We start from the raw sequence: 11,555 nt of genomic DNA on the forward strand, positions 1-11,555 counted from the left end.
AAAGCATTCCCCTTGAGAACAGGAACCAGACAAGGATGCCCTCTATCACCACTCTTATTCAACATTGTGCTGGAGATCCTAGCCAGAGCAATTAGGCTAGAAAAAGAAATAAAGGGCATCCAAATTGGTAAGGAAGAAGTCAAAGTATCTTTATTTGCAGATGATATGCTCTTATGCACGGAAAACCCCAAAGAATCCACAAGATAACTACTAGAACTAATAGAACATTTCAGCAAAGTTTCAGGATACAAGATAAACATACAAAAGTCAGTTGCATTCCTCTACACCAACAGATAGAAACTCCAAGAGGAAATCACCAAATTAACACCATTTACAATAGCCCCCAAGAAGATAAAATACTTAGGATTAAATCTAACCAGAGACGTAAAAGACCTAATACAGAGAAAACTACAAGACACTAATGCAAGAAACTGAAAGAGACCTGCATAAGCGGAAAAACATACCTTGCTCATGGGTACGTAGACTCAACATTGTGAAAATGTCAATTCAACCTAAATCGACTTACAGATAGAATGCAATACCGATCCAAATTCCTCCAGCATTTTTTAATGAGATGGAGAAACAAATCACCCACTTCATTTGGAAAGGGAAGAGGCATCCAATAAGTAAAGCATTATTCAAGAAGAAGAAAAAAGTGGGAGGCCTCACACTACCTGATTTTAGAACCTATTATATCACCACAGTAGTCAAAACAGCCTGGTATTGTACAACAACAGATACATAGGCCAGTGGAACAGAATTGAGAATCCAGACATAAATTCATCCACCTATGAACAGCTGATATTTGACAAAGGCCCAAAGTCTGTTAATTGGGGAAAAGACAGTCTTTTTAACAAACGGTGCTGGCATAACTGGACATCCACCTGCAAAAACACTTAAAGAAGACCCACACCTCACACCATGCACAAAAACTAACTCAAAATGGATCAAAGACTTAAATATAAAATCAAAAACGATAAAGATCATGGAAGAAAATATAGGGACAGCGCTAGGAGGCCTAATACATGGCATAAACACAATATGAACCATAAGTAACAATGCACAAGCACCAAAAGAGTCAAAAGACAATCTACAGACTGGGAAAAAAGTTTTGGCTACGACAAATCCCACCAGCATCTAATCTCTAAAATCCACAAGATACTGCAAAACCTCAACAACAAAAAGACAAATAACCCAATTAAAAAACAGGCAAAGGATATGAACAGGCACTTCGCCAAAGAAGACATTCAGGCGGCTAACAAACACGTGATCATTAGCCATTAGAGAAATGCAGATCAAAACTACAATGAGATATCATATCACCCCAATAAGGCTAGCATTAATCCAAAAAACACAAAATAATAAATGCTGGAGAGGTTGTGGAGAGATTGGGACACTTATACACTGTTGGTGGGAATGTTAAATGGCAAAACCACTTTGGAAATCGATTTGGTGCTTCCTTAAAAAGCTAGAAACAGAAGTACCATACGATCCAACTATCCTGCTCCTTGGAATACATCTTAGAGAAATAAGAGCCGTCACACGAACAGATATATGCACACCCATGTTCACTGCAGCACTGTTCACAACAGCAAAAAGATGGAAACAACCTAGGTGCCCATCAACAGATGAATGGATAAACAAATTATGGTATATTCACACAATGGAGTACTATGCAATGATAAAGAACAACAGTGAAACTGTGAAACATCTTAGAACATGAAGGAATCTGGAGACCATTAGGCTGAGTGAATTCAGTCAGTCACAGTAAGGACAAATATTGTTTAAAACCACTATTATAAGAACTCAAGAAAAGGTTTAAACACAGAAGAAAACATTCTTTGATGGTTACGAGTGTGGGGAGGGAGGGAGAAGGTTATTCACTAACTAGACAGTAGACAAGAATTATCTCAGATGAAGGGAAGGGCAGCACACACTACAGGGGATGTCAGCACAAATGACTTAAGGAAAGCTAAGAAGTTTCCTGAATACAATCAAACACTCTGAGAGACAGCGTAACAGGGGCGGGGGTCTGGGGACTATGCTTTCCAGGGACATCTAGGTCAACTGGCATAACAAAGCTTATTAAGAAAATGTTCTGTATTTTACTTTGGTGAGTGGCGTCTGAGGTCTTAAAAGCTTGCAAGCGGCCATCTAAGATGCATCAATTGGTCCCAACCACCTGGAGTAAAGGGGAATGAAGAACACCAAAGACACAAGGAAAGTAGCAGCCCAAGAGACAGAAAGGGCCACATAAACCAGAGAGCTCATCAGCCTGAGACCAGAAGAACTAGATGCTGCCTGGCTACCACCAATGACCTCCCAGACACAAAACACAACAGAGAGTCCCAGATGAAGCAGGAGAAAGGTGTGGTGCAGAACTCAAATTCTAGTAAGAAGACTAGACTTAATGGTCTGACTGAGACTGGAGGAACCCCGGAAAGCGTGGCCCCTGGATTCTCTATCAGCCCAGAACTAAAACACTTTCCGAGGCCAACTCTTCAGACAGGGATTGGACTGCACTGTGGGACATAAAGTGATACTCGTGAGGAGTGTGCCTCTTAGCTCAAGCAGATACAAAAGACTAAATGGGCAGCTTCTGTCTGGAGATGAGATGGGAAGGCAGACAGGGTTAGGAGCTGGTTGAATGGACGTGGGGAATCGGGTGGAAAGGAGGAGAGCAATTAGTATGGGAGAGTAATTAGTATGGGGAGAGCAATTAGAGTCACATAACAATGCATGCATAATTTTTGTATGGGAAAGAACAAAATTAATTAATTAATTTTTAAAAAGGGAAAGATTAGTCCCAAGGACTAATGGACCACAACTACCACAGCCTCACCAGACTGAGTCTGGCACAACTAGATGGTGCCTGGCTACCACCACCACCTGCTCTGACAAGGATCACAACAGATGGTCCTGGACACAGCTGGAGAAAAATGTAGAACAAAATTCTAACTCACAAAAAAAGACCTTACTCGTCTGACAGAGACTGGAGAAACCCCTAGAGTATAGCCCCCAGGCACTCTTTTAACTCAGTACTGAGGTCACTCCTGAGGTTCCCCCTTCAGCCAAAAATTTAGACAGGCCCATAAAACAAACAATATCACATATAGTTCAACGATGTATATGAGACTAAATGGGAACACCAGCTCAGGGGTAAGGACAAGAAGACAGGAGGGGATAGGAAAGCTGGACCAATGGAAATGGGGAACCCAAGGTCAAGAAGGGGAGAGTGTTGACATGTCGCAGGTTTGGCAATCAATGTCACAAAACATTATGTGTATTGTTTAATGAGAAACTAATTTGCTTTGTAAACCTTCACCTAGAGCACACACAAAAATTCTTTCGACAATTCCATTTATAGAAGCATCCAAGAGAATAAAATACAGTAGGTCCTCCATATCTGCAGGTTCCACTTCATGGATTCAACCAACCATGGATCGAAAATATTCCAGGGTGAGCGGGAGAAAAACGAAAGTTCCCACAAGCAAACTTTAATTTGCTGCATGCCGAGCACAACATCGAATCCATGCAAATGAAGTGATGTGTAGGCAAACCCTGCTGTAGCCTCCTGACATTTCACAGACCCTCAGTCCCTCTCTCTAGCACTCAGTTTTAGCACTGCTCGCCTCGTCTCGTTTGTTCACTACTTGTGTTGTGTGGACCCTTTGTTTCTGTGAAAAAATGGCTCCCAAAAAGCAATTAAGTGGTCAAAGCAATCCCTCAAAGGTTAAGTGTGAGAGAGTTGAGGAAAGCAAGAGGAAGGAGTTTAGCAAAAGATAGCTGGCTAGCTGTGTAAAGTGCCACAGCCTCAAGAACTTAAAAAATCACGGGAGAACTGGCATCATCGGATGCCTAGACAGCATCAGCGCTCCCGAAAGAGCTCAAGAAACTTATAGAAGAAAAAGGCTACCTTCCAGATCAAGTCTTCAATTGTGATGAAACAACTATTTTCATAGCACTTACATTGTATTAGGTATTATAGGTAATCTACAGATTATCTGCAGTATACAAGAGGATATGAGTAGGTTGTATGCAAATACTATGCCATTTTATATACGGGACTTGAGCATCCGTGGATTTTGGTATCCATGGGGGGTGGGGGAGAAGGTCCTGGAACCAATTCCCGGTGGATACCCAGGGGTGACTGTACCTAAAAATAAATTTAACTAGGGATGTGGAAGACTTACACAATGAAAATTATAAAACACCACTGAAAGAGATTAAAGAAGGTCTAAATAAATGGGAAGACATTCCATGCTCATGGTCTGGAAGACTTAACATTGTTAAGATGTCAATACTACCTGAAGTATTCTACAGATTCAAAGTAATCCTGATAAATTCCATCAGGCTTCTTTGCAGAAATGGAAAAACCAATCCTCAAATTTATATGGATTTCAAGGGGTCCCAAATAGCCAAAGGAATCTTGAAGAAGAACAAAGCAGGAGGAATTCACTTCCCTATTTCAAAGCATACTATAAAGCTACAGTAATCAAAACAGTCTGATACTTACATAACAACAGACACATAGACAAATGGAATAGAATTGAGAGGCCAGAAATAAGCCCATACATCTACAGTCAACTAATTTTTTAACAAGGGTGCTAAGTCCATGCAAAGAGGGAAAATAGCCTCTTTAATAAATGGTGCTGGGACAACTGGGTATCTATCTAAATGCTGGATTCATATCTCACACCATACATTAAAATTAACTCAAAATGGATCATAAGAACTTAAATGTAGAATTAAAACCATAAAAGTCCTAGAAGAAAATACAGAGGTATGGTTTTGGGATCTGATTTTTAACAACAGATTCTTAGATATAACAGAGAAGGCACTAGCAACAAAGGACAAAATAGATAAGCTGGACTTCATCAAAATCAAAAAGTTCTGTTCAACGAAAGATTTTAACAACAAAGTGAAGAGACAACAAACATACTGGGAGAAAATTTCTGGGAACCATATACTGGATAAGGGCTAAATATCCAGAATATATAAAGAATTTCAAAAGACATTTCACCAAAGAAGATACAGAAATGCTCAACAAACACATGAAAAGATGTTCAACATCATTAGCCATGAGGAAGATGCAAATCAAAACCACAGTGAGATACCACTTCACCCACTAGTATGGCTAAGATTAAAACAGAAAAAAAAAACTGAAAACAACAAACATCAACAAGGATGTGGAAAAATTGGAGCTTTTATCTACTGCTGGTAGGAATGCAAAATGGTACAGCCACTGTGGACAACAGTTTGGCAGTTTCTCAAAAAGTTAAACGTAGAGCTACCGTATGATCCAGCAATTCTACTCCTAAGTGTATACATACCAAAGAGACTTGAAAACAGTCATACAAACAGGCACATGTACACCAATGTTCACTGCAGCACTACTCCCAATAAACAGAAGGTGGAAACAACCTAAATATGCATCAACAGATGAACGGATAAACAAAATGTGGTATATAAATGCAATGGAATATTACTCAGCCATAAAGCAAAATGAAGTCTTAATACATGCTACAACATGGATTAATCTTGAAAACATTATGCTGAGTGAAATATGTCAGTCACGAAAGGACAAATATTCTATGATCTCACACACATGAAATAGCCAGAATAGGCAAATATATAGAGACCAAAGTTTATTACTGGTTACCAGGGGTAGAAGAGGAGGGGTAGGAGAGTCAATGTTTAGGAAGCACTGAGTTTCTATTTATGGGGATGGAATATTCAGCAGCAGATATTGGTGATGCTGGCACAACATGATTAATGTAATTGGTGTCACTAAATTGTATATGTGTAAAACACTGAATTAGCAAATGTGTTGTATATATTTTTACAACAATAAAAAATACTTTCAAACACTTGTTAAAATGCATCTGGATTCTATAAATGTATTTTCAAACACGAAAATAAAGATCAACAGAAATTAATCTTATTTTTAGTATGTTTCTTCAAAGTTGAGATTATACATGAGAAATAACTTCTCAGTTTTGATCTTTATTGGTAGTTATATTACAAAACCTGTTATTTGTAATAGTTTAAAAAAAATTCTGCACCAGTAATAATACAGGGACAAATTATCCTGATAAAAGAAATCCAAATTAGAGCAACAAGGGAATATCATTTTAAAAGTAAATCACGACAGCAAAGGTGTAGCTTTAATATATTATTACGTTTTCATTCCTAATGCTTTATTGTTTCAGTAATAAAAAGGAATTATGAAAAATTCCACATGATTACCTAGTCATACCTTATATGTCTGATCACTGTCTTCTGGTTCCGGACTAGATGGCAATGACAGTTGAATGTCATGCAATGAACCACTTCCGTCATGCTGTCAGAAAGAAGTAAAACACAAGAGATTAATAACTGGAGACATTCAGTTCTACCTGAGTTCATCCAAACCAAATGCTAGCACTGAAAAGAACAAATGGAAAATAAGATTTTAGAACTCTCCATTTCTTCTCTATGCACTGGTTTAAAAAAAAAAAGATTATAAACCTAGAGATTTGAGAAGCTCAGTTTGTAAGATTTAAAAATACACAAAGCACGCTTTCTGAACATAGTGAAATTTCAGTAGAAATGATTAACAGGAAAATCATCTCCAAATACTTGGCAAATAAAAACACACATTTCTAAAAGATCCGCAAGAGTCCCCGGGTGGTGCAAAAGGTTAACGTGCTCTCGCTAACCTAAAAAGTTAGTCCACCCAGAGCCACCTCAGACGAAATGCCTGGTGATTTGCTTCAGAAAAATTAGCCACTGAAAATCCTATGGCCCACAGTTGTACCCTGACACACATGGGGTTGCCAGGAGTTGTAGTCGACTTGATGGCAACTGTTAATTGTTTGTTTGTTTTTTAAATGATCCATGGGTCATAGGTAAATTAGAAAATATTTTGACATATCAAAATTGGAATATGAAACTAAAGCAGTTCTTAGAGGGAAATTTATATTGTATTAGAAAAGAATAAAGGTGTCAAATCAATAATGGGCGCAAAATAAATCCAGAATAAACAGAAAGAAGAAAATAATAAAGAGAAGAATCCAATGAACTTGAAATCAAATGAAACTGAAAAATAAAATAAAAAATAGAGAGAAACGCATGAAACAAAAAACAGGTTCTTTGAAAACTGCTAACCTGTAGCAAAAATGAGAAAGAACAAATGATACAAAGAGAACAAATCAGGACACGTATCAGGACACAGAGGACACATATCAAGAATAAAAGCAGGGATATCAACAAAGACCCCTCAGACGTTAAAAGCAATAATAATAATTCTATGCACACAAATTTGACAACTTAGATGAAACAGACAAATTCCCTAGGAACCACTATCAAAACTCACCCAAGATGAAATAGGTAATCTGAGTAGACCTATAACTATTGAAGAAAATAAATTCATACTTTAAAAGCCCCACATAACAAACCAATATTTTTGAAAACTGAAAAAATTATTCTAAATAGAATTTATAGGATAGCTCAAAATAGCTAGGAGTTATTAATGTTTAACTTATTGCTAAACCTAAAAACCATAAAAAATACTTTTTTTTAAAAACAGTCTAGATTCGGAATGTGAAGGGGCAAAGCTATTATTTCCATCAAAGCATAAGAGCTTACAAATCACAAACATAATCTCCCACTGTATCAATTAAAATTATATCCCTTCCCAAAAAGTTTAACACTAACCAATGGTACCAAACCAAACCAAACCTATGGCCATCGAGTTGATTCCAACTCATAGCAAACGCATAGGACAGAGCAGAACTGCCCCATGGGGTTTCCAAGGAGTGCCTGGCAGATTCAAACTCTGACCTTTTGGTTAGCAGCCATGGCTCTTAACCACTACACCACCAGCGTTTCCAACCAATGGTAGTACCCTCTATTAAACCTTAACTAAGATGAAAAGTGTCCTGGCCAAAATTAGGAAACATTTTAAGAAAAGCTTCCTTAAGTATCAGAGGGGGGAAAAAGCCTCATAAAATGGACAAAAAGTATCCCCTTTTTAAAGAACACTGAAGAAATAGCCACATACGTGCAATGTTCCTGCTTCATAGCACGCGTAATAAGGAGCGAACATTTAGTGAACACTTACTATGTGCTGGATATTGCGCTAAGCATACTATATAAAGGAGCCCTGGTGCTACAGTGGTTAAAGTGCTCAGCTGCTAACCAAAAGGATGGTGGTTTGAACCCACCAGCCACTCCGGGGGATAAAGATGTAGCAGTCTGCTTCCGTAAATATTTACAGCCTTGGAAACCCTATGGGGCAGTTCTACTCCGTCCTATAGGGTCACTAAGAGTCGGAATCGACTCGATGGCAGTGGGTTTGATTTTGGGATACTGCATAAAAATATTTAATAAATACACAGATGCAGAAACAATACATAAAATTACATCACTGCACAAAAAATTAATTCAATAGCAGTTAACTGATATTCTGGGTTGCTTTACTGAGTAAGGTGTCTTCGTCATTTCTATGGGTTCTGGTTAGTTTTAAACTTATTAATGTTATTTGTATTCATGTTACTAAAAATTGAGAAAGGTGAATGAACCCTCCTCTATTCTGAGAGCATTAGAGGACTATTATCAGCAAACTATCTTCTACTTTTTTCTTCAAAGAGATAACAGATCAAGGAAGAGTTTCCTTCTTTTCTGACACAGCATCAAGGTAAGCTTTTGTTCTAATATTTTAACTTTGCCACATGAAAACTTGTTGGAGAATCCTATAACAAATTCAGTCTTACCCAGGTGGTTCTCCCATGAGTTTGCAAAAACTGGGATCTTCCTATGAGTTCCAGGGCAGCTGAAATGGACACGGCTACTCTGAGTGACTAACAAAAAGGGTTGGCTGCATTGAACCACCCTGCTAACAAGCATCATCAGTGATGTCAACAAAGCTGCCTTGTGTTTCAGATAAGCCACAACACAAACACAAGAGGAGTCCTAGCAAAGGAAGTAGAGGAAGAGGAAAGACTGTTTTTTTTCCTTTTAAAAAGGCATACACACTAGAGTTTCCAACCGGTTTGTTCTAGTTCAAACCAGTGCTGAGAACTTGCATTTCCAACCCAGATATACTGAACCAGAATCTACATTTTAACAAGATCCCCAAGTGATTTTTTAAATTGTACTTTAGGTGAAGGTTTACAGAACAAATAGTTTCTCATTAAACAATCAGTACACATATTGTTTTATGACATTGGTTAACAAGCCCATGACATGTCAACACTCCCTTCTCGACCTTGGAAAAGCTTTTTTGTTTTTTTGGTGAAAATATACATAGCCAAAGACAAAGCATTTCAGAAATTTCTACGTATACAGTTCAGTGACATCTATTACATTCTTCCAGTTGTGCTGCTATTCTCACTATCCTTTTCCAAATTATTCCATCACCATTATCTTCAACTCACTGGCCCCTAGGCTTCCCATCAAACCTTTTGAGTTGCTGTTGTCAATTTGATCTCACATAATTTTTTTATTTTTTGTACCTTAGATGAAGGTTTACAGAACAAATACTTTCTCAATAAAAAGTTAGTACACACATTGCCTTATGACAATGATTACGACCCCACCAAATGTCAACACTGACCCTTCTCAACCTTGGGTTCCCCAGGTTTCTTGTCCCCTCCTGCCTTCTAGTCCTTGTTCCTGGACTGCTGTGCCTCAGTCCCGTTTTTGCTTTTTTTGTTTTTTTTTTTTTTTAATGGGGCTGTCCAATTCCCCACTGAACAGTGAACCTCAGGAGTAACTTCACCTCTGAGCTGAAAGGGTGTCCAGGGGCCATACTCTCGGGGTTTCTCCAGTCTCTATCAGGCCAGTAAATCTGGTCTTTTTTTGTGAGTTAGAATTTTGTTCTACATGCTTCTCCTGTTCTGTCCAGGACCCTCTGTTGTGATCCCAGTCAGAGCACTCAGTGGTGGTACCCAGGCACCATCGAGCTGTACTAGACTCAGTCTGGTTGAGGCCGTAGTAGCTGTGGTCCATTAGTTCTTTGGACTAATCTTTTCCTTGTATCCTGTTCTCTTCATTCCCCCTTGCTCCCGCAGAGATGAGACCAGTGGAGTATCTTGTATCTTAGATGACTGCTCACAGGCTTTTATGACCCCAGACGCTACTCACTCAGGTAGAATGTAGAACATTATCTTTATAAACTATGTTATGCCAATTGAGCTAGATGTTCCCTGAGACCATGGTCTCCACAGCCCTCCATCCAGCAATTCAGTCCCTCAGGGAGTTTTGATGTGTCTATGGAGCTTCCATGACCCTTCCTTGTACAAGTTGTGCTGGCTTCTGCAGTATTGTGTACTGTCTTACCCTTCACCAAAGTTACCACTTATCTATTGTCTATTTATTTTTCTCCCCACCCCCACCCCCAATCCCTCGTAACCAACAAAGATCGTTTCTTTATGTGTGTAAACCTTTACATGAGTTTTTACAGTAGAGGTCTCATACAATTCTTTTGTGATTAACTTCATTCAGCATAATGTCCTCCAGTTTCATCCATGTTATGAGATGCTTCACAGATTCATCATTGTTCTTTACTGTTGCATACTACTCCACTGTGTGTATGTACCATAGTTTACCCATTCACCTGTTGATGGCCACCTAGGCTGTTTCCATCTTTTTGCTATTGTGAACACTGCTGTAATGAACATGGGTGTGCATATGTCTATTCGTGTGACGGCTCTTATTTCCCTAGGATATATTCCTAGGAGTGCGATTGCCGGATCATATTATTTCTAGCTTTCTAAGGAAGTACCATATTGTTTTCCAAAATGGTTGTATCATTTTGCATTCCCAGAAGCAGTGCATAAGAGTTCCAGTCTCCCCACAGCCTCTCCAACATTTGTTATTTCCAGTGTTTTTGATTTGTGCCAGTAATGCCAGGGTGAGAGGTTTTCTCACTGTGGTTTTAATTTGCATTTCTCTAATGGCTAGTGATCCTGAGCATTAACTCATGTGTCTGTTGGCTGCTTAAATGTCTTCTTTAGTGAAGTGTCTGTTCATTTCCTTTGCCCATTTTTTAACTGGATTGTCTTTTTGTTGTAGAGGTGCTGGATTTTCTCGTAGATTTTAGAGATTACACCTCTGTCTGACTTGTAATGCCCAAAAATTTTTACCCACTCTATAGGTTCTCTTTTTACTCCTTTGGTCAAGTCTTCTGATGAGCATAAGTGTTTAATTTTTAGAAGATCCCAGTAATCTAGCTTATTGTGTATGTTGTTGGTTATGGTTTGTAACTCTGTTAATGCCGTGCATCAGGGCCTCTAGTGTTGATCCTATTTTTTCTCCTATGAACTTTATAGTTTTTGGCTTTATATTTTGGTCTTTGATCCATTTTGAATTAGTTTTTGCATATGGTGTGAGGTATGGGCCCTGTTTCACTTTTTTGCAGATGGATATCCAGTTTTGCCAGCACCATTTGTTAAAAAGACTGTCTTTTTCCCATTTGATGGACTTTGGGCCCTTGTCAAAAATCAGGTGACCATAGGTGGATGGATTTACATCTGGGTTCTCAATTCTGTGCCACTGGTCAATGTTATCTG

At 38.6% G+C, this 11,555-nt stretch overlaps 1 protein-coding gene across 9 annotated transcripts in view; it reads right to left on the reverse strand.

Annotated features, from left to right (window-relative positions):
• Positions 1 to 11,555, reverse strand: part of CCSER2 (coiled-coil serine rich protein 2) — a 285,551-nt gene that overhangs the window by 76,566 nt on the left and 197,430 nt on the right. For 8 of the 9 annotated variants that reach the window (XR_002822873.1, XM_023724846.1, XM_023724847.1 and 5 more), the window contains one exon: positions 6,260 to 6,343. Coding sequence is in view for 8 of the 9 variants with exons in the window: in XM_023724846.1 (XP_023580614.1) it covers positions 6,260 to 6,343 (84 nt within the window). In the remaining variant the exon portion in view is untranslated. Of the gene's footprint in view, positions 1 to 6,249; positions 6,344 to 11,555 lie in introns of all 9 variants that reach the window. The other variant, XM_023724852.1, reaches the window with a different exon arrangement.

Source organism: Trichechus manatus, unplaced genomic scaffold, assembly GCF_000243295.1.
Source record: "Trichechus manatus latirostris isolate Lorelei unplaced genomic scaffold, TriManLat1.0 scaffold00265, whole genome shotgun sequence".
Taxonomy (NCBI): Eukaryota; Metazoa; Chordata; class Mammalia; order Sirenia; family Trichechidae; genus Trichechus; species Trichechus manatus.